The sequence below is a fragment of the Cynocephalus volans genome, chromosome 10 (assembly GCF_027409185.1).
Source record: "Cynocephalus volans isolate mCynVol1 chromosome 10, mCynVol1.pri, whole genome shotgun sequence".
Lineage (NCBI taxonomy): Eukaryota > Metazoa > Chordata > Mammalia > Dermoptera > Cynocephalidae > Cynocephalus > Cynocephalus volans.
In genome coordinates this window covers 21,253,769-21,281,512 of record NC_084469.1, presented here as the reverse complement: position 1 = coordinate 21,281,512, position 27,744 = coordinate 21,253,769, and the positions used below count along the sequence as shown (strand labels likewise).

Below are 27,744 nucleotides of genomic sequence, written 5' to 3'. Positions count from 1 at the left end.
CCCTACATAATTAAAGCCAAACACAGAATTCCCTCCAAGACCTGACCTTTGCCTTCTTAACAAGGACCAGTTGTTTGCCATTCCTAGACTCTGAACAAGGTCACCTATCGTGTCTGAGCCTGCTACTCTTTTGTAAAAATAACCATCCCTAATTCTCATAAAGCTGACTTGACGTTTAAAAGAGATAACACACTTTAAACGATATACAAGCAAGGGGTTACTCCCCCCATCACTTCTTTACACTTTGTGTCTACCTATTTACTATCTATCTAGTGCCTCTTTTCAAGTCAATAAAAGTTACTGAATACTTACTATGTGCTAGGCTCTGTGTGGGATACAAGACAGAGGGACGAGAAAACAGGTTGAATGACGCGATTTTTGCCTTCCCCAAGCTCATTACAACAGTTTCTCAACCAGTATCTTTAAGGACTAGATAATCTCTAACGATATGAGAAAATCAGGGGGATCCTCGGAAGTCAGGGCCAGGCTGCGCTCCGGGGCGACCAATCTCCGCTGTCTCCCGCCGCGGTCCCAGATGGGGAACCACCCCCAAATCCGACTGGCCGAAACGGACCACAGAACACGCGGCAGGCGGGGACAGGGGCGGTATGGAGGCTGGGGTCCGGGATTTTGCGCCTGCGCGCTGCCGCTGCCGCCCGCTCAAGGACCCGGATTTAAAGAGACAGGAGCTCCAACTGTCGGGAGCAGCCCGGGGCCTGTGGGCGCCTGGTCCAGGCCTACGGTGAGCGCCGGAGCCGGGGAAGCAGGTGAGGGACGGCACGGCGCGGCGGGGCCCGGCCTAGGGTGGAAAACAGGCCGGGGCCCGGAGCTCGGCGCGGACTGGGAGACAGCCCCTCGGCTCCTCCCCCGCCCGCCTGCGGAGCCCGGGGGCACACCCTCCGTGACGTGGCGGCCCCCGGGACCCACGGGGAGGCTCGCGGCTCCTAGGGACCCCCCACGGGGCCGCGCGAGGGAAGGGGCCCAGTCCCCGGGCCTGGGGCCCGCGGCGACCTCCTCGGATGCCGGCCCGTTGTGCACCCTGGCGGCGCTGCAGTGTGCGCGCTCCGGTGGGAGTGTGAAAGCCTTTTCGCTTCCCGCCGGCGTCCGCTCGGTGGAGGAGCGCCCCGTGCCGCAGCCCCGCCGCCGGCCCCGCTTGCCGGCCCCCTCTCCCAAAGCGTCGCTGGAAATCCTTGTGGAAAAGCGGCCAGGCCCCAGCGGTTTCCTCCTCAGCCCGGTGGCTGCGGCCTCTGGGAGTGGGGGCACCGACGGGTTGCCTCAAAGCAGCATTGTGCCTCCTCGTGGCCCAGCGCCTCCTGAGCCTCCCTCAAAGTCGGCTTCTTTTATTATTCCGGGCGGAGGCCTGCGGGTCGCTCTATAAATGACTTTCCATGGAATGAAACCCAGCTTGTTCTGAGCTCCTCGTCTTGCCCTCCATTCTCTCACTTGTCTCACTTCGTGGTTCTTAAACGTTGGGGGGGGGGGGGAGTATGTAGCTCTTTGTGAATCTTATGAACGTTATGGACCTTCTCTTCCCAAGTAACATACATTTTCGAATATACATATTTTGTGTACATTTTCCTTTTTTTTTTTTTTTTTTTTAAAGCTGACCGGTAAGGGGATCTTAACCCTTAACTTGGTGTTGTCAGCACCACGCTCACCCAGTGAGCCAACCGGCCATCCCTATATGGGATCCGAACCCGTGGCCTTGGTGTTATCAGCACCACACTCTCCCGAGTGAGCCACGGGCCGGCCCCATTTGTGTACATTTTCTGGGAGTTCAGAAAGACCCCCCCTCAACACACACACGTAGCCTATCCATGGATTCATTTCAGTTTTCCCAGCCACCCTGTGAGGTAGGTATTATTTTCCCTGTTTTAGAAATAAAACAGACCCAGAGAAGTTAAGAGATTTCTCAGAGGTAGCCGTCCATAGCTGTATGGTCAAACTTGCAGGCCTTATCCCTGATTCCAAAGTCCACCTACTTTTCTCTACACTATGTTGCACTACAATAAGTAAAGCCTGCTTTTATTACAACAATGGCAGTTTCACTTCACAGTGGTATGCAGACTAAAAATAATTTCCAGTATATTTAAAATTAGAACTTTAAAGATACTTTAGATAATATGCATATAGGGCCGGCCCTTGGCTCACTCGGGAGAGTGTGGTGCTGATAACACCAAGGCCACGGGTTCGGATCCCATATAGGGATGGCCGGTTGGCTCACTGGGTGAGCGTGGTGCTGACAACACCAAGCCAAGGGTTAAGATCCCCTTACCGGTCATCTTTAAAAAAAAGAAAAGAAAATATGCATATAAAAAGGTACAGACATAATCCCTTTTCTTGCTGTCCAGTTCCTTCAGCATTCCCTGATTCCAGTTGCTTATAAACAGGTTAATTGCACATAGGGAGCCTCTGCAATAAGAGCCAACATTTACTGAGTCCTTGCTGTGTACCCAACTGTGTTCTAAGGGCTTTACTTTTAAAACAACCACCCCTTGGGTTAGGAACTATTATTAGCCACATTTTACAGATGAAAAACTGAGGAACAGAGAGAGTAAATAAACTATCAAAGTCACCCAGTTAATAAGTGGCTGAGCTGGATTTGAACCCAGGCACTCTAGTTCAAGGCTCTGTTTAGTTGCCTCTCAAAATAGGGATTCTGATTAAATCACAAATCTATCTAGTGGCTTAATTATTTTCTGGGGATGGCATATGGGTTATACTTCTAATTAAAAACTTCATGAACATAATGTAATTTTTCTTGGTGATTAGAAACTTCAGGATCTTGTAATACTTGGAGATCATCATCCATTATGACATCACATTGCTGATGGCCTGAAAAAAGGCTTTTATGTTATTTGGATTCTCTTAATTGTGATTTACTAGATACGCATGTGTACATTAGATGATTGAACATCCTTTTGCGAACTGGATTTTCCTGTATTGGAACTCTTCATCCCTATAGGCAGTGAATCTTTAATACTTTGGCAAGTGTTTGATTAGTCAGCATGGACTATATAAGACTCTGGCCTGTGAGAAATTGGAAGCCTAGCTCCTTGTTTATATCTCACTTTTTTTGTTTCCCAACCTTTCGTGCAGTTGCATGACTTTGGCTTTCAGGATCCTCTTCCAACAAACCCTCCGTGCACTTGGCCGAAAAGAACCGTGCCTATTCCGAGAACAACATCGCTGGGCTAATGTAAGACAATTCAGCCAGTGGTCAGAAACAGATCTACTTCATCAGTGCCGCCTCCTCCAGAGAAGAAAGCCTGTTCTGTCATTCCAGGGAGGCTGTCTAAGACCACGTGCCACCAGCCTTGTTTTCTTGCCAGGGTCACATGTGGAACTGTGCAGTGGCCCCTGTGAGATGGCTGAGCAACGGTTCTGCGTGGACTATGCCAAGCGTGGCACAGCTGGCTGCAAAAAATGCAAGGAAAAGATTGTGAAGGGCATGTGCCGAATTGGCAAAGTGGTGCCCAATCCCTTCTCAGAGTCTGGGGGTGATATGAAAGAGTGGTACCATATTAAATGCATGTTTGAGAAACTGGAGCGGGCCCGGGCCACCACAAAAAAAATCGAAGACCTCACAGAGCTGGAAGGCTGGGAAGAGCTGGAAGATAATGAGAAGGAACAGATAACCCAGCACATTGCAGGTGGGATAGAGAACACTGCTTTCTCATCTTACTGGTGCTGAGAGAAAAGAGATAAGGAGAGTGTAACTTTTTTCTCTATTTAAAAAAAATTTTTTTATTTGGATATAATTTTAAATTCACAGAAAAGTTGCAAGAAAAAAAATAGTACAATAGAACACTCATATTCCCTTTATCCAGATTTTCCTGTTCACATTTTACTCTGTTTGCTTTATCATTTGTGTTCATGTGCTCTCTTTACACACACATGTACACGGTGTTTTGTTTTGTTTTTTTTTCCTGAAATTAAGTTGCATACGTCATGGACTTTTATCTTTTTTTTTTTTTTTTTTTTTTGCAGCTGGCCAGTATGGGGGTCCGAACCCTTGACCTTGGTGTTATAGCACCTTGTTTTAACCAGCTGAGCTAACTGGCCTGCCCTGCCATTTACTTTTAAATATTTCAGTATGTACATCTTGAGAACAGGAATATTCTCTTACATGACCATAATACAGCTATCAACTTCAGTAAATTTATCCTGATATAATACTTTAATCTACCATCTGTATACTATTTTGTCAATAGATCGAATAATAGCTTTTAAATCCTCTCCAGTCTAGGATTCCAGTCTAGGATTGGATCAGGTATTACATTTAGTTGTTTTGTCTCTTTGGCTTCCTTAAATCTGTAACATTTCCGTGTCTTTCTTTTATGACTTTGACATTTTTGAAGAACAGAGTACACATTACTACCCCCTCTTATCTATTAATTTATTATCTGTTATGGACTCATGGATTACTACTTTTTCCCCAGTGGCTTATAATTCATTATTGTTTTAAATTAATTTGGTACTTAACTGTCCCATATTTGGCCAGTTAGGAGCCCCTTTAAGATGGCTTCTGTGTCCTGCACTCCCTCATTATTTCTTTTAAAAAATGTTTTAAAGTACTTTCTTACTCTAAGGCATAACAAGATATTCTTTGTCTTATTTTGTATGTGTCCTACCCCAGCCCTGGAATCAACTATTTCTCTGAGGAGTCCAGGTTCCTGTTATTGGGGAATAGTATTAGAGACCAAAATCTAAATGTTGCTTGTCCTCATTGTCATGGGTTGTCTTTGCTTCTAACCCCTTTCAGCAGTCAGAGCTAAAAAATATATGCATGTATATACACATAAACACACATACATATATACAAATACATATTCACATGTCCATGTGTATTCATGTACATATGCGTATTTTAGAAATCTTACACCAATACCTTCAAATCCAGTTAGTCCTCTTTGACCATCATTGTCTTTAAAATAATAGTCATATCTTCAATTAAGTATAGTTCTGGTCATTGCAGGGAGATTCTAACAGTAGCTCTAAAAATCTATCCTTGTTCTTTGAGGAGAAAAAAGTCTTCAAGGAGAGAAAATTCTACTTCCTGTATATTCTCAAGCTCCCCATCTCACCCTGCCCTGCCTTGGCTTGTGGCTTCAGCCTTTTTTAACTTCTTGACCCATTTCTTATTCAGGGAAAGAAAGATACAAGGGCAGTTAAACTGTCACATGACTCATAACTCAGCAGCTGGAAATTTTCCTACCTATGCCAAACCGACATTCTCTGTGATCCATCTTCATTTACTTTTTTGTTCATCTATAAATTAGGGCTAATTCTATGGAGCTGGGGTCTCCAAGTTTTATGTCTCAAGATATGATTTCTGATTCCCCCCCAATCTTATCACTTTGAGAAATTATTATATGTGGTGTAAGAGGTGGAGAATGTTGATGAAAATTTAGTTACTAATAGAGGTATATGGTAACTGGATCTTTTGTCCCCAGAACACCCTTCTGTCCCCTCTGTCCAATACTCTGTCACATACTCCCTTCCCTCAAAACAACTAGCCAGCCTAGGGGTAGTGCTGTGGTAGTGACTTAGCAAGGAAGGCTGTAACAGCAGTTGATAGGTTGTTTGGAAGCTTTCTCAAAGATCTTTCACTAAAGAATATTTCCCTTCTTTTTTTTGAATACTACAGATTTGTCATCTAAGGCATCAAGCACACCAAAGAAGAAAGCTGTTGTTCAGGCTAAATTGACAACCACTGGCCAAGTGACATCTCCAATGAAAGGCACCTCATTTGTCACCAATACCAATCCCCGGAAATTTTCTGGCTTTTCAGGTAATATAGGTTAGGGCTACTTTAGCTATTATAGTCCCCCTTTTATTTGAAATCCTATTTAGGCATCTGGCTAAAAGTGAAAATTCTTTGTTGTCGAGGCTCTCATTAATAATTTGCTTCTCTCTGATAAAAGACAGGTAATGGCTAATTCTCAACATTTCATTTGTGTAGCATTTCTTTGGATACTTTAATCTCTGTTGCACCAGGTAGATGTTTGTCTTGTCAAGAATTTTCCCCCTTGAAGTAGCTACCTGGGTCAGACAGATTTTTATAACCTGTCCTTTATTTCCTTCTGTTTTTTTTTTTTTTTTTTTAATTTTATTTTGTCGATATACATTGTGGCTGATTATTGCTCCCCATCACCAAAACCTCCCTCCCTTCTCCCTCCCCCCCTCCCCCCCAACAATGTCCTTTCTGTTTGCTTGTCCTATCAACTTCAAATAATTATGGTTGTTATATCTTCTTCCCTCCCCCGGTTTTTTTTTTGTGTGTGTGTGTGTGTGTGTGTGTGTGTGTGTGTGTGTGTGTGTGTGTGTGTGTGTGTGTGTGTGTGTGTGTGTGTGTGTGTGTGTGTGTGTGTGTGTGTGTGTGTGTGTGTGTGTGTGTGTGTGAATTTATATATTAATTTTTAGCTCCCACCAATAAGTGAGAACATGTGGTATTTCTCTTTCTGTGCCTGACTTGTTTCACTTAATATAATTCTCTCAAGGTCCATCCATGTTGTTGCAAATGGCAGTATTTCATTCGTTTTTATAGCTGAGTAGTATTCCATTGTGTAGATGTACCACATTTTCCGTATCCACTCATCTGATGATGGGCATTTGGGCTGGTTCCAACTCTTGGCTATTGTAAAGAGTGCTGCGATAAACATTGGGAAACAGGTATACCTTCGACTTGATGATTTCCATTCCTCTGGGTATATTCCCAACAGTGGGATAGCTGGGTCGTATGGTAGATCTATCTGCAATTGTTTGAGGAACCTCCATACCATTTTCCATAGAGGCTGCACCATTTTGCAGTCCCACCAACAATGTATGAGAGTTCCTTTTTCTCTGCAGCCTCGCCAGCATTTATCGTTCATAGTCTTTTGGATTTTAGCCATCCTAACTGGGGTTAGATGGTATCTCAGTGTGGTTTTAATTTGCATTTCCCGGATGCTGAGTGATGTTGAGCATTTTTTCATATGTCTGTTGGCCATTTGGATATCTTCCTTAGAGAAATGCCGATTTAGCTCTTTTGCCCATTTTTTAATTGGGTTGCTTGTTTTCTTCTTGTAAAGTTGTTTGAGTTCCTTATATATTCTGGATATTAATCCTTTGTCAGATATATATTTTGCAAATATTTTCTCCCACTCTGTTGGTTGTCTTTTAACTCTTTTAATTGTTTCTTTTGCTGTGCAGAAGCTTTTTAGTTTGATATAATCCCATTTGTTTATTTTTCCTTTGGTTGCCCGTGCTTTTGGGGTCGTATTCATGAAGTCTGTGTCCAGTCCTATTTCCTGAAGTGTTTCTCCTATGTTTTCTTTAGGAAGTTTTATTGTTTCAGGGTGTATATTTAAATCCTTAATCCATTTTGAGTTGATTTTAGTATACGGCGAGAGGTATGGATCTAGTTTCATTCTCCTTGTGTTTTGATAATGGAAGAATTTTAAGAAATTACATCCCTAAACTTGCCTGAACTGGAGATGAAAGTATGGAAGAAGGGAGATGCTGTGCGTTGACCATATCCCTTGATTTCTCTTCATAGTTCTTACAGCTGTTTGTTCAAAGGGTTGGAATGTTTGTGGAACATGGAGCAGGAAGGAAAAAAGCATCTGAAGGGTATTGCTGTTTGTTGGGAGGCAGTACAAACTAGTGGTGAAGAATATCAACTTTGGAGTCAGTGAGCTCAGGGTTCAAATCACATTTCTTAAAGGGGTAGATTGTGGCAGTAGAGACAAACTGTGAAATGTTAAATTTTCTTTCCTTTTCACCATACACACATATATGTATACACATACACATACATATGATTTCTTTTATATAAACATAGAATTACTATTTCATAGACAGGGATTCAGGAGAACTTTGCTAGGGCATGAGGTGGAAACAGGAATTGAGATCAGGATCATGTATTGGCCTCACGTAACAGATAGCATAGGGTAGGAGCCTTTATGTGTGTAGTTTCATTTGTTTTCAGTTAACACTAGGATGTACTTTTATTTAGGCCCATTTTATGAATGAGAAGGCTAAAGTTCAGGTTCATTGTGGACTTAGTATTTTGCACTGAAGTCTTACTGCAGTAACTGTGCTTTTTTCACCCTACACCCTGTTGCCTCTTTTATTATTTGGAGATATTCTTGTGATTGACTCAGCTGAAGAAAACAAATAAAGCCAAACCACTTGGACTCAGAAGCTATCTGGGGATCGAAAGCAGCTTTATGTGGTTGAAAGAAGCCTAGACCTGAGGTCGGAGGACTTGAGTTCTGGTCCCACCACTATCATTTGACAGCTCAGAGCCCTTTTATATAAAATATATAAAATCCCCCTTTGAGGGGATTAAGTGAAGCTACATATAAATCGTCATCAGAAGGACTAGTAATTTTTTTCTTCCCTTTTTTCCTTCTCAGAAAGGCAAAATGAATCATCTCTTGTTTCTTTCTCCAACAGCCAAGCCCAACAACTGTGGAGAAACCCCCTCAAGCCCTACCCGTAAGATAAGTCTGTCCTCAAGCAAATGTGACCCCAGGCACAAGGATTGTCTGCTACGGGAGTTTCGGAAGTTGTGCGCCATGGTTGCTGATAATCCTAGCTACAACACAAAGACACAGATCATCCAGGACTTCCTGCAGAAGGGCTCAGCAGGAGGTAGGGCCATGAGCAACCTGAATGGGCTTTTCCTCTGAAGAGCTCAGAGCCATGTTGGCTACATGGGCATGTGAACTATCCATATGCACAGGGTTCTATGCTTGGTTTAATGCTCTGCTATTGCTGTCTTGAAATTCTTAATAATTTTGGGCAAGGGACCCTTCATTTGTATTTTGTACTGGACCCCACAAATTATATAGCCAATTCTGTTCAGACCACTTTGGCATATTTCTTCCTCTGCCTTTATTCTGCCCCCAGGAGGCTAGAAGAACCCATCCCATTTGACCAGTAGGAAAATTCACTATTCTGCATATTTGATTAGGTTTTTATGAAAAACAGCTTGGAATAGAATTTTCCAATTCTGTTTTCTTTTTTCATCTAACAAATCATCACTGAGCATCTGTAATGTGCTTGTCACTGGGTGCATGAAGTGAAATTCATGGCTCTGTCCAGTGGGAGTTCATCCATGGACTAAAGGTGAGGCAGACACATCCGCCTTCAGCCACTGAGTTCTGTGGCTTCGCCTACCATAGTGATATGCACAGGGTCCTATGGGAGCACAGGCAGTGATATATAGATCTCTTTTGATCTTGGCTTCTTTGAGTTTATGTATTTATTTGTTTAAGCTTGATTTCTCAGGAAGAGTTCCTTTCTTCTATCTCCAGATGGTTTCCACGGTGATGTATACCTAACAGTGAAGCTGCTGCTGCCAGGTGTCATTAAGAGTGTTTACAACTTGAATGATAAGCAGATTGTGAAGCTTTTCAGCCGCATTTTTAACTGCAACCCAGATGACATGGCACGGGACCTAGAGCAGGTCAGAGGAAGGGGAGGGTAGGCCACATTCTAGGTGGGGCTTTGCCAAGTCGGGCACTTGCATTCTCTTTTTTGTGGTCAGGGCCTACTGTTTTAGGAAACTGAAACATTTGAGCAGGCATCCGTTATAAGGGGAGCTGAATGTGAGGCTACAGCTGTTAATTTCATAAGTTTCTGAGGACTGAAATCATACCATTGCTGAGCCACAAAATTCTTGGATATCAAAAGTTGGTATATGAGATTCTCCTTCATCTCTCCTGGGGCTCTATTCTGGGCTGTTTTTTTTTTCTTCCCTTTTCTCCCCTATAACTTGGACTTACCATTCAGCTTTGGTTTATTCATGCCTCCAGCCTTAGCACCATAGAAAGTTTCCATCCAAGCACTCCCATTATGTAATAACATATTTGCTTCTTAGTTCAGATTCTTAAGCAGGAATCTAAATGACTCAGTCCCTGGATTCTTGTGTCTCTTCTCAGCTAAGGCAGGTGGATAGATCCTGTGGTGAATAGACATGCCCCTTCTAGGAACTGTGGATGGGATAGTGTCTCTAAGAAGTGAGATAGATATGTTCAGTTGGGGACAGGAGTTATGATTGAAATCTCTTAATTTATCTTTAGTCCTGGGGTCTTGGAGGATATACTTGGCCACCCTGGGATTGCAGAAGTGGCATTTTGGTTTTTGGAGACAGGGTGACGTGTCAGAGACAATCAGAGTCTTCTTTGAGCAGAGCAAGTCTTTTCCTCCAGCTGCCAAGAGCCTCCTTACCATCCAGGAAGTGGATGAATTCCTCCTGCGGCTCTCCAAGCTCACCAAGGAGGATGAGCAGCAACAGGCGTTGCAGGACATTGCCTCCAGGTGGGAGAGCTGCCCCAGTGAAACCATGCCTGACAGGGATGGGCTTAGGGAGATGGAATCACTTGGGAAGGAAGGTTCGGGGCTATAGAGCTCTTCAAAGACCAAGTTAAATATGCCTCATCCCCCTAGGTGTACAGCCAATGACCTTAAATGCATCATCAGATTGATCAAACATGATCTGAAGATGAACTCAGGTGCAAAACATGTGTAAGTACCAGCTCCTCTGACAGCTGAGCTGCCAGCTTCCTTTATTCCCAGCTGGTGTCAGGACTTTGGAGACCTGATCTGGAATTGAATCCTCATTCCACCTTCTAGTGGGATCCTGGTCCATCACGTGACTTGTCTCTCCCTCCATTTCTCATGTTAAAATGGGGATAACAATACCTTTCTCACAGAGTTGTTACAAAATTGAGAGTATGGAATATGTTCAGTAAGTGTAGTATGAGTCCCTTGCCCACTCCAGCCCCCTTCTCAGATAAGGTGGCATCCAGGTAGGCACAGGTTGTCAAAAGAGCTGAATTTTCTAAGAGTATTTTTTTTTTCTATGAAAGTCTTTAGACAATAGAACACAACCACTTCTCTACAGATTGGGATCGTCTCTCTTCTCTGTGAGGACCATAATGTCAAAGGTATTGGTTTTGTTTCCTTGCTCCCATTCCTCTTGGCAGGTTAGACGCGCTCGACCCCAATGCTTATGAAGCCTTCAAAGCCTCGCGCAACCTGCAGGACGTGGTGGAAAGGGTCCTTCGCAACGAGCAGGAGGTGGAGAAGAAGCCGGGCCGGAGACAGACTCTGAGTGTTCAGGCCTCGCTGATGACACCCGTGCAGCCCATGCTGGTGAGGAGCATTGCCCCACCCCTGCTCTGCACGCCTCTGCAAGTTTCACATCCTTTGGGGTGAGATCTAAGAGGGCATGAATGTGGAGAGCTCTTGCAAGGTGACTGGAGGAGTTTGGGGAAGGAATAGTGGAAGTGCAGGGCATCATTTTGCAATGGGGAAGTGAAGGCAAAAGAGAAGACAGGTGATCTAATGGAAAAACTGAATGCTAGTCTTAGCTGTGCCACCAACAAGCTATAGAATCTTAGATGAGTTATTTGGCCTCTCTTGGTCTTTAGTTTTCTTGTGTGAATGATGTCTGACACTCTCTGAAGCATCTGCCTAGTATGGTTTATCTATCATCTTACCTGAATACCAGTAGATGTGTTAAGTAACACCTGAGGTTCTGTGACCTACCACAAAGTAGCTCTGAGAGTAAGCAGCAGAACCAGGCTTCCTAGGACAGGGTTACTTGGGAGGGAGAGGAAGCTTAAAGAATGAAGACCAACTCTGATAGAGATAATTTTGGGCCTCTGCTCATTTCATGAGAAATGGGATTTCCTTTCTGTCATCTGTTTTCCTGTGCAGCAGGACCCACCACGTATGCATGGGGTTTTCCAGTGGAGTATGGTGCTTTTTTTTGAAACTGTCTTATGTGTTATACTGAAGCCTTGGTTTAGAGTTCTTTGTTTGGGATAGGGAAGCGTTTTGTCCCTGCTAGGAATGTGAGACAACCAGCACTAAAACAGTGAGATCTCCATCCTAGGGACAGGACTCCAGTCACCTGCAGTAGTGGCCTTTCTGACTTTTATAAGAATTTTTCCTGGAGTCTGTTCTGCAACCTGTCAGTTGAAGAGTGGCATGGGTTATATAGCTTAGTGGTTAACCACATAGGCTTTGGAATTGGGCCTAAATTTAAATCTCATTCCTGCTGTTTACTAGCTATGGAACATTAAGCAAGTACCTAATCTCTCTGACCTTCAGTTTTCTCATTCATAAAATGAAAACAGTGTTTGTCAGGTACAATATCACATCACAGATGAAATGAGATTAAGTGATCTGACAAGCACCCAAAAGGTAGCTATTGTTGTTTGAGTCAGGCTGGCACAGGTATGTGAGTAAACACTCCTGTGTCGGGATGTCTTGTCCCATGGATCCCTCATCACCGTCACCCTGCCAGCCTCACTGTCACCTGCACTCCTTAATCTTATGTTTACATTCCTCTTGTGCTGAGATAACCAGTGTGTTTAATAATAAGCCAGAGGCTCTGCAATACCCTAAATTATTGAGGGAAAAAATTAAATCCTGTTTCAGTGGAATTTTATTTGTTCTACAATGAATAGCATTCATATTCCTCAAAATGCAAGCTCCTGTGTCAACTCTGGTGATGATTTCATAGAATACAACATTGCCTATCCCTTTCCATTCCCATCACCTTCAATGGCCTGCCCTGAGCATACGCTCTGGGCAGTCAGTCCCAAGGACTCGGGTCCTGTCCTGACTAACCCAGTTCCGGGCTCTTTGGTTGTCCATGCTTAGCAGCCCTTCACTGAAAGTCTCCAGGCTTTGTTTTCCCCACCCCAAGGCCGAGGCCTGCAAGTCCATCGAGTATGCCATGAAGAAGTGTCCTAACGGCATGTTCTCTGAGATCAAGTATGATGGTGAGCGAGTCCAGGTACATAAGAACGGGGACCACTTCAGCTACTTCAGCCGCAGTCTCAAGCCCGTCCTGCCTCACAAGGTATAAGTTCCTTTCTTTCCTCCAGGACTGCCTTGCCCCTTCCCTTCTCTGAGAAACTCAGAAGCAGAGTTCCATTATTGTACATAATAGGGTTTGGTTTCTATTTGCTGAATGAATGAGTCGATTTATTTAGTCAATTTTGGAGTCTTCTAGTAATGAAGCACTGCCCAGCAGGGACAGCCAAAGAGTCCAGACTTGGGTTAGTCAGAACAGAGCTCCCTGGGACACTGATAATTCATTTGCCCACAGTGACATTGGGACAGTGAGCTTAGCTGTTGAGTTGCTGTGCTCCTCCTGAACCAAATTAAGGCTCATGTACAAGGGACTGTCATTCATTAATGTGTTCAACAAATATTTATCAAATGCTTGTGCACCTTACAGCCAGTGGGCATACAGCAGTGGAAAGAATGACCAAAAGTTCTGGCTGTCATGAAACTTGGATTCTGATGTAAACACAATCCCATGGGGGACATCTGGAGTCCAGATTCCTGCCCTAATTGGGAGTGGGAGCATTGAGAACCTTGTTCCTCAGCCCTTCTCGGCTCCTAGGGCCACTGAGACTTTGGGGTGTCTTCAGAGAAAAGCCTCTGGAACATCTGGCTTCAGTAGCTTATGAGTAGATGGAATTCCTGTCCTTGCTACCCTCTTCTTTCCTAGCCCAGACCCAGTTTTTCAGAGCCCCAGGGATCAGGGGGGCATTTGTGTGGTCAGTGTGCTTACCTGAGCCTTACCTTCCTGGAGTGCTGGGGACAAAGCAGTCAGACCATTTGTTTCAGGTGTCCAAGAGGAGAGCTAAGCAGTGGCCTCCACATGGAGCTTTACTGCAGGTTCACTTTTTTTTTTTTTTTTTTTTAAAGATGACCGGTAAGGGGATCTTAACCCTTGGCTTGGTGTTGTCAGCACCACGCTCAGCCAGTGAGCGAACCGGCCATCCCTATATGGGATCCGAACCTGTGGCCTTGGTGTTAGCAGCACTGCACTCTCCCGAGCGAGCCACAGGCCGGCCCCGCAGGTTCACTTATTCTGTGGGGCTCTGTAAAGTTGCTGAGGAACTGCTCCTGGTGAGGTTGCTGTTAAATAGGCACTTCCTATGGCCCAGGAAGAAGTTTGAGTATGGCTTTCCAGAATGAGCCCTTTTCCTGCTTTCCCTTACCCAAGGTTCACTCATCCCTTCCTTCTGATGTGCTTTTGGTTCTTAAAAGGCTGGGTTGGGGATTGAAGGGGAGTGGAATGGATGTGGAGGCCTTTCCTGTTCCTGCTGCAAGCATCCTGGGTAGTGATGGCCTGTGTGTCCTGCCCAGGTGAGGAATTGGATCATAGTCGTACTCTTTGGACCCCATGCTGGCATCACTTGGCAAGAGCTGCCTGGGTTACAGTGGGACCTTTCCCTGTATAGAGCCGATAAAGATTAGGGCTCTTCCTTTTTCAAGAAAAACTCAGTTCCAAACATTAACTCATTCTGAACATGACTATGGGTTCCCACTTAACAGAAGACACTGCTGTACAGAAGACATTTCCTTACTGCTCCTAAGAGTGTTCATTTCTTCCTATCTTCTTTCCAACAGTCTGTTCTCCCCTAACCCCCAATTCTCCCCATCCATTTTCTGCAACAAGCACTAATATCTGCCTGTCTGCCTTTCCTCCCTCTCTCCCTCTATCTCCTCCCCCGATATGCTCACTCTGTTTCTTCCTTTTTTCTTCAAAACTCTGCTCTCTCTACAGCCCATAGAAAGTGGCTCCGCATGGGCTGACCTCTTTGTGGGTCTGGTCAGAGGCACTAAAACAGATACCCTATTCCTCTTGTCTGGGTAGCTGACAAGGCCTAGCTATATGTTTTGCACATTAGCTGGGTTTCTGCATGTTATTGTTCTGCATTCCTTCTGGGACCTGAGGTTTGCTGTCCGTGGGTTGGCTTTGGGTCCCAGCTGTCCATTTATCTCTTACCAATGCTACCCTCCTACTTCCAGGTGGCACACTTTAAAGACTACATCCCTCAGGCTTTTCCTGGGGGCCACAGTATGATCTTGGACTCTGAGGTGCTCCTGATTGACAACAAGACAGGCAAACCACTGCCCTTTGGGACTTTGGGAGTGCACAAGGTACTGGCCTGGGGTAGGGGTTATTCTTCGCTTCTGAACTGTTTCTGAATTTAGCCTTGAGCTTAGATATGTCTTTTTTTTTTTTTTTTGCATAAAATGTTGCTGGTACTGGAACCAACTTATGATTGGGTTGGTTTCCATTCTACTGAGTGCCCTTATGGTCCAGGGGCTTCAGAGCACAAATAAGATTTTTCCATCAGGTGTTTCAGAGGGCTTCCTGAAGTGTACTGGTAGTCCCCATTTTTCATGCCCTCTGACTTTTGTCCCTCATGTACCTACTACCTCATTTTCCCTTGCAGAAAGCTGCTTTCCAAGATGCTAATGTCTGCCTGTTTGTTTTTGACTGTATCTACTTCAACGATGTCAGCTTGATGGACAGGTGAGTTGGCTAGCATCTTTAAAGCCAGGAACTGCCAGGAATTTGTTTTCATTTCCTGGGTGGGGTGGTGGTGGGTTTAGGTTGGAAAGAGGGAAGGAGACAGGGCTGGTGCGTATATTCCTTCGTGCCCAGGTGCTTGGCAGGGGCAGTGGCAGAAGGGAGCTGAGAGGCAGCACAATTGCTACATAATCAACTCCCCATTTGATGTGAGGAAGAGTGTTGACTCCATCTCATCTCTGAGTACTTAAGTCACAGAGGAAACCCAAACTCCCAAAGAAATTTATCTGCTAAAGCTAAATAGACTGCTGCAGAGAAATAGACTGTGAGCACAGTGGGGTTTCCGTTTATTTATTCAGTGGCATCCATGGGGGCTTAAGGCAGATGTTTTTCAGCTCAGAGGTTTCCATTTCAGAAGAGGCAGACAACAGGAAGCTCCTGATTGTAGGGGAGGCCATGGATAGGGTTGTCTTGGGGACAACTAGCAGTCTTGACTTGGATGAAACCAAATGCTTGGGCCCAAGAAACCAATATTGGCCCCTTCCACACTTAGAAATATATCCCTAACCCTGCTCCTCCTGCAGTGGCCACATCCTTGATTGTGGAAGGAGAAGGAAGTAGAAAAGAGAAAGAATTGGGGTGGGGGGCAGGGGTGGTTAGAGTTGGGATTTGGGTGCTGTGGCCTATCTCAGCCTGCTGACTCAAGGACCAGCCAGCCTTGGGATTGGGGGAAACAGGGTACAGGGGCTAAAAAGTGAGAGTCAGAGTCATTTTTCAAGTCGGACCAGAATTTATAACATCTGGACTAGAGGCCAGTTCTATTTGGGCTTGATAAAATAGAAACACAAACTATCACTCTGAACTGGCTCTGTGCCACCACTCATAGTTGTCCATCTTCAGTCACGATGGAGCCCTCTCAGCCCTTCACAGCAGAAATATTACACATGAGGGCCGGCCCGTGGCTCACTTAGGAGAGTGTGGTGCTGAGAACACCAAGGCCCCGGGTTCGGATCCCATATACGGATGGCCGGTTCGCTCACTGGCTGAGCGTGGTGCTCACAACACCAAGTCAAGGGTTAAGATCCCCTTACCGGTCATCTTTTTAAAAAAAAAAAAAGAAATATTACACATGAGGGCTTTATCAGCACCAGCTCTAACCAGCTGAGCTAGCTGGCTAGCCCACATGAGGGCTTTAATGCATGGCAGACCGCTCATGAAGCAGCAGCTTTATCATTGCCCCTTCCCTCCTCAGATTACCTAATAGGGGTGGGAGGATCCTGGCCTGACCTCAGCTCTCCTGTACCCCTTAGGCCTCTGTGTGAGCGGCGGAAGTTTCTTCATGACAACATGGTTGAAATTCCCAACCGGATCATGTTCTCAGAAATGAAGCAAGTCACAGTAAGAGAAGGCCCTTCTCCTAGGCAGGGTCAAAATGGTTTGAAAGTAGAGAGCTCCTTGGGTCAAGTGTGATTAGGAGAGTGAGTCTTAATTATTCTCTTATGGGGGCTGCTGATGTGTTTTCCTTTGACTATTGTATATGTTGTTTACTAGTCTTCACCCAGGAGGGCAGGGCATGGTAATCCTCCAGTAAGCACCCTATGTCTCCAAGTCACAGTAGCTCTCTGGTTGGGACGTTCCCTGCTTTGCAAACCCTTTACCCATTATATTCTAGTTAGGGTGTTTCCAGTAGGCATTTTACTAGCGTGTGAAAAAGAACAATCCCCACCTCACTCCAATGCCACCCTCTATTCTCACACCAACCTCAACAACCCTTTCTCCCTTTGTCCCTCAGAAAGCTTCAGACTTGGCTGACATGATAAATCGAGTGATCCGGGAGGGGCTGGAAGGGCTGGTGCTGAAGGATGTGAAGGTAAGATGGCCACACCCTCTGCTTTCATCTGCAGGCTTGAAGCCCTCTCTGCTGAGTCTTTCCGGCCCTGGCAGGAGATGATGGTGGCAGACTGAGGTGGTAGGGGTGGATGCTGAAGGGAGCCTTTCCAGGGTTTGGACAGGTCTGCTCTGAATCTAGAGGATGGGTTTGTGTATGTCTCCCGTAGTGCCCAGAGCCTGAGAACTCTTCCCCAGAGTGAGCTGGCACTGTGATAGATCTGGTATGTAGCAGTGAAGAGGTATCCCACCCTCATGGAGTTTCTGTTCTAGTTTGTGGTCTCTCTTTTGTTTCCCCTCAGGGTACGTATGAGCCTGGAAAGCGGCACTGGCTGAAAGTGAAGAAAGACTATTTGAACGAGGGGGCCATGGCTGACACAGCTGACCTGGTGGTCCTTGGAGCCTTCTATGGGCAAGGGAGCAAAGGTCAGGATGGCCTCTAGCCCCTGGGATGGTGCTCTTTTGGAAGAGGCACCACTTGAGATACAAGCTGGCTTTTTACTGCTTGATCTGCCAGCATGGGCAGTCATAACTTCCAAAGTTGTGGGATCTGGAGCCCCACCTGACCCAAGTCACCTCAGGCAGGAATATCAGAGAGTACAGACTTGGGCAAGAAAAAGTCAAGCAAGAACACCTTGTGCTAGCCTGGAACAGGGGAGCTCATAACCAACTATTTTTTCAGGACCTGACAGCTTTCTCCTTGGGGAAAATCTCTTCCCTGGCTGGAGAGAAAACCTGGGGTCTGAGGAACTAATACTTTTAGGCAATCTGCTATGTGCCAGCCACTATTCAGTTCACCACAGCCCAACAGGTTGGGTGTGATTATCCCTAATTTACTGAAGAGGAGATTGGGGCTCATAAGGTTAAATAAGGCCCAGGCCCTTTCCCCTTTACCAGGCTGCTTCTTACTGGACTTGTGGGGCTGGCAGAGATGCCTCTCTCCAATCCACCCTCATCCCATGCTCCCCTCGCAGGTGGCATGATGTCCATCTTCCTCATGGGCTGCTATGACCCGAGCAGCCAGAAGTGGTGCACAGTCACCAAGTGCGCAGGAGGCCATGATGATGCAACGCTCGCCCGCCTGCAGAAGGAACTGGACATGGTAAAGATCAGCAAGGTGAGGAAAGGACCTGGTTAACCCTGGCCTACTGAGACAGAGGCTGAGCTTTGGGGACTACAAATACCATTTATCTGTCTCCCAGAAAGGAGAGCTACTGCTTGGCCATGGGAGAAGGATTAGGCCTTAAAATCTGAGTGGCCACCTTGTAGAAAATGGCTTGCATGACCTCTAGGCCATGCTCCCTCTGAGCAGGGAGGATCACATGGGGTAAGGGTCAGCCTTTTTATCTGTCACATTTTCTCACAGTCCCATTGTGAAGAGGGGGGGTTTAAGCCGGTTTCAGCTTAGGAACAGCCCAGAACAGCATCTTTTCTCCTTCAGGATCCCAGCAAAATACCCAACTGGCTGAAGATCAATAAGATCTACTACCCTGACTTCATTGTTCCAGACCCAAAGGTATCAACCCTGTGGCTTGGGGTCCAGAAGAAATGGGACTTCCCTGAATTCACTTAGCAGCAGCAGCAGCAGTAGTCTCCCAGCTGTTAGCCAAAACCTTTTTGGATTTAACTGTTCTGTGTTGCTTCTAGCTGTTTGAGAGATGTTTTCTTATTGACCTGCCTGACTTACTTCTGACAGAAAGCTGCCGTGTGGGAGATCACAGGGGCTGAATTCTCCAAATCTGAGGCTCACACAGCTGATGGTATCTCCATCCGGTTTCCTCGCTGCACCCGAATCCGTGACGATAAGGACTGGAAGTCTGCCACTGATCTCCCGCAACTCAAGGTGCCAGCTCTTAGGTTCCATATGTGTCCTCCACCCCACTGTCCTGGCCTTGGAACCTTGGGCATCTGTCTTGTTCACATGTCCTCTGTCTTCTCCTTCCCCAATTCCACTGGGACAGAGCAAGAAGGGCAGTTAGAGAGGGAGGGTGCCAGGTCAGGAGCAGCAGCACTGGGCCTCCTGCCTGCATCTTTGAGCAGAGAGCCTTGTATTCATGAGGCCCCACTGAGCAGCCCTTGGTCTAGAGAGTAAGAGCTTGCTGTCACAGCCTCCTTTTGACGGCCTGTCCCAGCCAGCAGTCCGTGCTTTGATGATTAAGAACTAGACAACAGTGATTTGTACCAATTACCCAGGTTACAGGGCCATCCTTTGGAAAAGCACCAAGGAAGCCAGTTCCTTTTCCCTGCCCTTTGTCTTTCTCACCTCTTTGTTTCCCAGCCACATTTCCCTAAAACACACCACACACACCTCCCCTGATGCCAGTGTCAAAGGGAATGATACCACCCAGTGTTTTCCTTCCCCCTCCTCAGGAACTATACCAGCTGTCTAAGGAGAAGGCAGACTTCACTGTAGTGGCTGGAGATGAGGGGAGCTCCACTACAGGGGGCAGCAGTGGAGAGAACGAGGGCACCTTGGGGTCTGCTGTGTCCCGCAAGGCCCCCAGAGGTTCCCCCAACAAGCCCTCCACCAGTGCCAAGAAGGCAGAAGGAAAGTTAAGTAACGCCAACAGCAAAGGTAGTGTAAGGATAAGGGAGGGGAGTGTGGTAATGAAGAGGGGGTTTGAGGGTAAGAGATGGAAAAGCAGGGACCCAGTCTCATGTTCCAACTCTTTAGCTCATGTGTGTCCAGCCATGGGCCAGAAGCTGTTCAGTTGGACACCCTATATCTGCTCAGCAAACCTGAATGACAGCACCCTAGGAGAGCCAGTCTGCCCGGGGGATAAGTCAGTTCTGAGCTAAAGGGCTTGGCTGATAGCTCTTCCCTCCCCTCCCCCCAACGCTCATAGCAGAGAAAGGGCCTGGTCCTTCCCTGTGCTGCCCTTGTCCTCGGGGACCATTATCAGCAATCCCTGCCCTCTTAGTTCTTATCCCAAACTGTCCTGCAGGCAACATGCTGACTGCAAAGCCTTCCCCTGTGAAAGTGGGAGAGAAGCTGTCCACGAAGTCTTCTCCAGTGAAAGTGGGGAAGAAGCGCAAAGCTGCTGATGAGACCCCATGCCAAACAAAGGTGAAGGTAAGAATAACGCACCACATGGGCTAGTTTGGTCCAGGGCCTTGTGTTTCCAACCCTCTGTACTTGAATTTTCAAAGTAGAAGAATAAAGGTCTTTGGGGGAACATTAGCTAAACCCCTCCCCTCCCTGCAGCTGCTCCTGTGTTGAGGGCAGGGCAGCAGTGCTGTTGCTCCACCCTGTGCACTCTTGTTGCCTTGCAGAGGCAGCCAGCCAGCCAGCAGAGAGGAAGGAGAGCTGTGCCAGCAGGCAGGAGATAGAACAGCTCAGCCTCGCCAGGAGAGGCTGCAGGCACCCACCCCGCTGCTGATCCCAAGTCACAATTTACAGTAAAGGGGAGAAAGCTCTGTGTGGTTTGGGAGTGTAGCAGTATGAGTTTGTGGTCAGGGTGGGAGCAGGACCAGCCAGCAAGGAGATGGGGAGAGGGCACTGGCTTGGTGACTCTCCTCCCACCTGAGATAGCTTTCCCTTTTATACTCATTTGTCAGTCTCAGGTTGGCAACATCTAATGAGCACCCACTGAAACCAGGAACTAGGTTTACTACTGGCTCAATCCTAGGGAGCTGATGCCGAAAGGGCAGAGAAATGAACACATGATCACTACAGTTTGATTGCGCCCTATCTTCCCCTCCTCTGCCCAAGAATAAGCACAGAAATCTGATGACTCAGGGCCTGAACCCAGTTCCCAGCAGACCAGTAGAAGCCCTTACCATCTCTTTGCCCTGTGCACAGCCCCTGCACCCTCCACAGTAATGAGCAGGACTCGCACTCCTCAATCTACCTAGTTGTGCAGACTGGGCTGCTTGATCTTCAGGGAATGTCACTGGGTCTGGGAGCATTGAGTCTGAGAGCCATGGATGGCTCTTAGAGACGTACTTTTCCCGTATCCAGGTCTCAAATGTTGGGGCCCATCCCTTTGCTCTCCTTTTCCCCTAGGCAGGGATGGCAGGGAGTGTAATTTGCAGTGACTGGAAGATGTGGGGGTATTGATGCCTGGTCCTTTTCTTCAGTAAACTCTTTCTGCTTGTGTCCTGAACTCTAGGCCTCTTCTGTCTACCTTTACTCTGTCCTGTGCTCATCTGGGTAAAGACCCATCTGCACCCAGTGCAGGTCCGACCCCACCCTGACCCCTGTGTGTTTGCAGGTGCTGCTGGACATCTTCACTGGGGTGCGGCTCTATTTGCCACCCTCCACACCAGACTTCAGCCGTCTCAGACGCTACTTTGTGGCATTCGATGGGGACCTGGTACAGGAATTTGACATGGCCTCAGCCACACATGTGCTGGGCAGCAGGGACAAGAACCCTGAGGCCCAGCAGGTGTCCCCAGAATGGATTTGGGCATGCATCCGGAAACGGAGACTAGTAGCTCCCTGCTAGGACTGCTGTCTTCCTCTCCCTGAGCGTCGTATTCTCCCTTACCATACCACTGGACTGGGCTCAGGATGAAGGCAGGTAGACAGAGGAACAGAATGGGGGGTTGGACTTTCTTCTCCAAGCAGTGCATCTTCCAAAATCCACCAACTCTTCATGGTCTCTTCTTGACCAGGAATTAGTTGCTGTGGATGTCACACATGAAATCAGTTTCTCTGCTGGTTTAAATAGATCTTTCAGATCTGGGTGCTGAATATCTTGCAGTTATCTCTGGAAGGCTGGGCCACTGAAGCTCTGTCCACAAATTATTCTTTTTACTTCCTGACTCATTTTAAAGTTGTATTTAAAAGACTGCCCTCAGAAATGCTTCTATTTGGCAAAACTTGTATTCAGCCTTGACCCTTTTGCCAGGAATGAACCCTCATTCGAAAGAAAATGAACTTTTATGATGACTTTATTTTCTGTTCTATCACAGGGTGAGGGGTCTCCAGTTTGAAGGGAGGAGGACTAGAATCAGGTGGGAAAACGTGGCCTTTGTGAGGAAAAGGTAGTTATTTGGGCTACTCCTCTGGGGGCTTAGCGGGCTCCAGGAAGATCTACCTCCCCAAAATCTGGAAACAAGACTGCTCTTTAAGGATAAAAATCCACACCTGAAAACAAATTTACACAACCTGCTTACAAAGAATGGCTCCTCTGCCACCTGAGGCTGATTTATTTGAAGAACAAAGGAAGACAATTTAGTGTAGACAAGTGCTGTTCAATGGAACTTTCTGCAGCAATGGAAATAGCCTGTAAATCTGTGCTGTCCAACTGAACTAACCACACATGGCTGTTGAACAGCTGAGGAACTGAAGTTCATTTTAATTCAACTTCAAATGGTCACATGTTGCTAGTGGCTGACACACTGGAGAACACAGGTGTAGACAGACCTGGTTCAAATCAGAGGCCTGGAACTTAACAGCTGTAACCTTAGGCAAGTTATTTATCACCTGAGCTTCAATTCCCCAAAGTAGAATGGGAATTGGCATTGTACCTAAATCATAGGGTTGCTGTAATAAACTCAGATACATTTTGAGTAAAGCTCATAGCACAGGGCCTGGCACATAGTTATATAGAGTTGGGAACACCACCATTGGTGTGCATGTCCAGACCCTACCCAGGAGAGGGGACCCTGGCCTATACCTTCAGAACCCTCAACCATATGTTTGCATGTTATAGCTCATACTCTGAGTGCAGGCTTATCAGGATGCCATATGGTTATAGACTAGTTTCCATGTCACAGTCCTGCTAATTCTTGAGGGTCAGTTCTTATTATCAACAAATTAGGTGTTTGTCCTTCTCCTGTGAGTTGGTTAATGTGACTCAGCCCCTGAAGCACTTGAATGTCTGGGCCTGTAAGATTGAGGGCTGCCACCTGCCCTCACCTGTCCCCCATCCCCACCCCAGTGTACTCAACTAAGGTAATAGTCTGCTGGGAGGCTGCTTGTCAGTCAACTTGGATGCCAACTTTAATCTGACTGACCTTTGCTTCCACCTGCTGTTTAAAAGGGGGCAGAGCAGGAAAGGTGGGTACTGCCCTGACAGAAGGGGTGCAGGAGAGGGGGGTACTGCTCTGACAGGGGGCAGGGCAGGAGGGTGGGTAGTGCCCTGACTTTAGCCCACGATGTTTAGTTTTTGAATAGGCACCATTCAGTCTGGCTTCAGTATTGGGAATAAGACACTTTATTCCATCCTCTATAGAGGCAAAAGCTGCTCCTCCTTTGAGCACTGACCTACATAGGTTTCCATCCCCACTCCAGCCTCCTCAGGCCAAGCAGCTGGACAGGGCAGAACAAGGCTGTCCCCTTGGGATCCTGCCAAAGTCACTGCCCTCTCTAGCCTGGCTGACCTAAACCCAGCCCAACCGCCCTTGCTGGCTGCTTACAGCATGCACCCCCACAGCAAAGGGGCTCTGCCAGCTGAGATGATCATCCCAGTAATGAGCTCAGCCCCTTGACCCTTCTCTACTTTACCATGTTATCTCTAATTCATTGTCAACGGCTTTCTGTGTATTTCCCTCATCTTTGACATGTCTTTCTTTGCTGCTGAGACTAGACTACGTATACAATTTGGTATCCTTTCATGTACTCCCACAGCACCCTAAGCAATATCATCTTAAATCTTTCCAGCCGAATGCTGGCCTCCCTCTTTTGAACATTGCTTTGCATGCTGCTGTCTGGCAGCAGGCAGAGGTCATTGCTGGGTGCTGAACAGGTCAGCTGCCTATAGCAGTGAGGACAGAGTGCTATGGCTCAGCCTGGAGTTTTTACACCCTTTGGCAAGATTCCTACCTCTTCTCTCCTCAGTCATGGCAGTTATGCACATAATCTTGTTCTCCCAAGGGCTGCATTCTCAGGAGTCTAGTCTACTCCCTTTCCCTCAGGCATCTGGTCAGGGAGGTGTGTACAGGCCTGTGCACACACAGCAGTCTACCCAAGAAGCTGGGCCATCCTCTTCTAAGCTACATTCCCACCGTGTCACAGCTGTATCCAAAAGCTTCTATTTATCTCCCAAGGTAGTCTGAAGACTACTGGGCACACTAGCTGTCTTCAGATTACTCTAGACCAGTGTAAATATCTGAACCTACTTGGTGCTTCTTCCCATTTGGTCTTGGGATTCATCCTTTTCCCCTATCCAGCTCACTTCTGAGCTGTTCTATGGCCTCTCTCACATACTGCTTGTGAGGTCTTGGGCAAGCCACAACACTGAACCAGGGATATGTTGACCAAGGCCACATGGTCCAAACCTCTCCAAAAATAATGCAGTATCAAGAGCATACCTGTGGTTTATCAGTTCTTTTGTCAATCTTAACTGTCAGATCTCTGGCATCTTCCCACCAGATTGGACAGGCATCTATATTGAAACTTTATTACAAAATTATAAAGCAAAGCTCTGTAACAAAAAATACACATTTTAGGTTTGCTTTAACACCCACGAAAGTCTGAGAGAACCTTAATGTAAGCCACTTGAAGTAACACATTCACATCCAAGAGATTTCAACAAATTTATACAATATATATTGAGCACTAATTCCTGTACAGCTTATTCATATTAGTTTGGATCCAACTATTCCAATATATTATGAACCAGTCAGCTGTCCAAGTCTTTTAAAACAAGTCTCAACTGAAATCTCAGAGCATTCACTGCAAAAGCCATGGGATAATTGAACAAATTAGATGTTTCCATGATAATTAAGACCAAGGATCCATGAGGGGTGGGAGGGGGAGGTTTCAAAGATAAAAACAAGTTTCCTACCTGGGTTAGATATTAACTAGAATGGGATCCTGGAACTCCCAACTTTTATTTGGTGTAATAATAAAGGTGATAACAAAAGAATCAGGTTGTTTTGACACCTTTTTTCCTAAATGGAAATCTTCACCAAGAGTATAAAGATTTAAAGGTGAGTACTTTCTCCAAAATAAGTAAATGACATCAGTTCTGATGCTTTTTTTTTTTTTTAAAGATGACCGGTAAGGGGATCTTAACCCTTGACCTGATGTTGTCAGCACCACACTTTCCCAAGTAAGCTAACCGGCCATCCCTATTTAGGGATCTGAACCCATGGCCTTGGTGCTAACAGCATCACACTCTCCCAAGTGAGCTACCACGGGCCAGCCCCAACATCAGTTCTGACTCCTACTGAGGTTACTAACAGGGCATCAGTATATCATTTTCAACTCATGTCTAGGAGGGCAATTGGGAGGTAGGGGGAGGTAAGGCCTCAGCAGAGAAAGCAATTTTTAAGTAGGGAGGGGGCCAGCTTCTGCCCTGAAGTTATTGCTAGATCTTCACTGAGTTGCATATACATAGACCTGTTTCACAGTGGAATCAAGGAGTAGCTGAGGGAGTGATCCTTTGTTTAACTGGTAGCCATTGTAAACTATTTACTGTCCAGCAGAAAGGTGAGGTGAAAGGAGACATCTTCATGGGAAAACCTGACTTTCCCCAATTCCTACAGAGGCTGTGGCCCAGAATCAAATTATCCAGGACTTGGTATGTCAAGGTAAATGGCCCAGTGTTCAGCTGACAAATCTCATTCCCCTGAAGGGGTTTAGTGGTGGTTGATGGAGGGAAAGCATAAGTATGTATGTACCAATGTAATAGGGCCCCTTAGAGGTTTCCCACTGCTTTCCAGAGTCATGATTGGTTCTTCTAGTCTCAGAGATCTTGGTGTGTGTCGCCAGAGATCTTGGTGTGTGGTGTGGTGTGGTGTGTGGTGTGGTGTGGTGTGGTGGGGGTGTGGTGTGGTGGGGGTGTGGTGTGGTGGGGGTGGGGGTGTGGTGGGGTGGGGGTGTGTGTTGGGAGGGGTGATCAGAAAAGGCCCTCAGGTGTTTAGGGTTTGCATAGTTCATCCTTTAGTAATGGGAACACACAGCTTTTCCGACAGCATGTGTGTTTTTGTGCTTGGCTAAGCTTCTCCCGCAAACTTTTCTTGAGCAGTGGTGTAAACACCCTAAGAGGGCTCAAATACATCACCTACTGATTACATGGTCATTCATAAAGGGCCTAGAGAATGCTCCTTCCTGACCTGCACCCAGATCAGTCGGCTGAGAAAGGAAAGGGAAGTAGGGATGCCCACCCCCACCAACCTGAGAAATTAAGACGTCCAGCTGTCTGCTCACAGGCAGAGTTCAGCCTCAGTACCATCTGATACCTTTTAGGTACCCTATCTTACATGTTTGTTCTCCAGGAACTTCATGAGAAGCATGGCTGAAGAAGAGCAAGGCTCTTGGCCTAAGACTCCATGCCTTTGGTGAGAACAAGTTTAAAACCTCCATGTAAAGAGAGGGGACACTTCATTTTCATGGGAAAGTAGTTTCAGACTTTCCTATTGGAAAAGGAGGATCAGAAGCCAAAGTTAAGTAGAAAGCCTCTGCTCCACCCAATTCTTCCCCTCTCCTCATAAACTAAAATTAAGGATGTTACAAAGTCAGTCCCCAAGAGAGGAAGCAGCAGGGATTATCCATGCACCATCCCTTGCATACAGAGACTGGGATTTCCAAGCAGTTCGGGAGCCAGATGCTTTGCCAGGGTTAGGTCAGCAGACTGAGAGCTTCCAATCCCAGCATTTAACAACTTTGAAATTTTTTTATAACATCTGTGTTTCATTTTTCACCAGAGATAAATTTACTAGTCCAAATTCTGTCCTTTGAACCACTATTGGTCTGGTAAATTAACATATTTTTGGTCCAAAGAAACAAATGGACTTAAGCAATGTAGCAAGAGACTCTAGCAAAGGTAGACTCAAGTACAGATAGCCAGAGAGACCAGAAATTTAAATCTAAATGTGCTGGGAACGAGCCATTTCTAGCAGGACTTCTGGATGATGAAACAGAGGCAAGCAGATCCAGGGCATGGGTGGGGTACAGGACGAAGGGGGAAACTGTGTCCAGGTTCTCAGAGGAAGGGAGATGTGGTCCAAGTTCTGGAAATCCTCTGTTCATGACTTATCATCACCCCAAGATAACTGAAACAGGGATTCACCCATGTGATTTTTACTAGTTCCCACTGGCCTCAGGGGCTCTGCCAGACAAAAGGTGCACCCCTGGCAAGAAAGGTATGCTCAGGGATGACATGGCATCTTTGCTTGCCCTGGTCTTGAGAACACAGCAATATTTCTTCTGTTAGCCTGCCCCTCTGCAAGCTGGCAACCCGGAGCCCAGACACCCCAGGCTGTGTCCCATAAGGCACTGAAGAAGCCGGTGCAGGCCCTCAGGACCGGAAGACATGCACAGCTCGAATCACATACTGCCGGCAGATGGGACACTCATTCATGCGCTTGCCACACTTAGTACAGGTTACCATGTGGCCACACTCCAGCAGAACACAGTCAATGGGTGAATCCATGCAGATCTTACACAGGTTCTCCTCCAGGCCAGATGGTACCGCTCCTGTACAAACACAGGCCAGAAAAAAGGGGCAGAGAGGAAAGTGAGGAGACTGTCTTAAGTACATGGGGTCGTGGGGGGATGGAGGTGGGAGGGAAAGGGCACACTTTTAACAAACCCCCAAATCTACAAGTTTCCCTCAAAT

General features: G+C 46.4%; 2 protein-coding genes across 7 annotated transcripts in view; one reads left to right on the top strand and one right to left on the bottom strand.

The window, feature by feature from the left end:
- The first annotated feature begins 673 nt into the window (after positions 1 to 673).
- LIG3 (DNA ligase 3) lies at positions 674 to 22,124 on the top strand. 3 transcript variants are annotated; one of them, XM_063108975.1, is made up of 20 exons: positions 674 to 767; positions 3,100 to 3,653; positions 5,651 to 5,794; positions 8,443 to 8,640; positions 9,306 to 9,457; positions 10,145 to 10,311; positions 10,441 to 10,518; positions 10,980 to 11,148; positions 12,713 to 12,868; positions 14,836 to 14,967; positions 15,267 to 15,346; positions 16,654 to 16,741; positions 17,136 to 17,213; positions 17,533 to 17,656; positions 18,205 to 18,347; positions 18,672 to 18,746; positions 18,927 to 19,073; positions 19,601 to 19,805; positions 20,176 to 20,303; positions 21,445 to 22,124. In XM_063108975.1, exons 2-20 carry the CDS (start codon positions 3,104 to 3,106, stop codon positions 21,676 to 21,678), a joined length of 3,048 nt encoding a protein of 1,015 aa, XP_062965045.1. In that variant the 5' UTR covers positions 674 to 767; positions 3,100 to 3,103; the 3' UTR covers positions 21,679 to 22,124. The 3 variants fall into 3 exon arrangements, with proteins under 3 accessions (XP_062965045.1, XP_062965047.1, XP_062965046.1); XM_063108977.1 differs by lacking the exon at positions 21,445 to 22,124 and adding an exon at positions 20,504 to 21,424; XM_063108976.1 differs by having other exon boundaries at positions 675 to 742.
- Positions 18,215 to 27,744, bottom strand: part of RFFL (ring finger and FYVE like domain containing E3 ubiquitin protein ligase) — a 76,423-nt gene continuing 66,893 nt past the window's right edge. Inside the window, exons 7-9 of one of the 4 annotated variants that reach the window (XR_010024559.1) lie at positions 27,570 to 27,602; positions 18,918 to 19,182; positions 18,215 to 18,323 (exon numbers count right to left, since the gene is read on the bottom strand). Coding sequence is in view for 3 of the 4 variants with exons in the window: in XM_063108978.1 (XP_062965048.1) it covers positions 27,424 to 27,602 (179 nt within the window). In the remaining variant the exon portion in view is untranslated. Of the gene's footprint in view, positions 18,324 to 18,917; positions 19,183 to 24,490; positions 24,604 to 27,349; positions 27,603 to 27,744 lie in introns of those variants that run through there. The other 3 variants (XM_063108979.1, XM_063108980.1, XM_063108978.1) reach the window with 3 other exon arrangements.

Coding starts and splice junctions, on each gene's coding strand:
- LIG3 (XM_063108975.1), top strand. CDS start 3,104: ATGACTTTGGCTTTCAGGATCCTCTTCCAACAAACCCTCCGTGCACTT. Junction 3,654..5,650: donor GATAACCCAGCACATTGCAG/GTGGGATAGAGA, acceptor TGAATACTACAG/ATTTGTCATCTAAGGCATCA. Junction 10,519..10,979: donor AACTCAGGTGCAAAACATGT/GTAAGTACCAGC, acceptor TCCTCTTGGCAG/GTTAGACGCGCTCGACCCCA.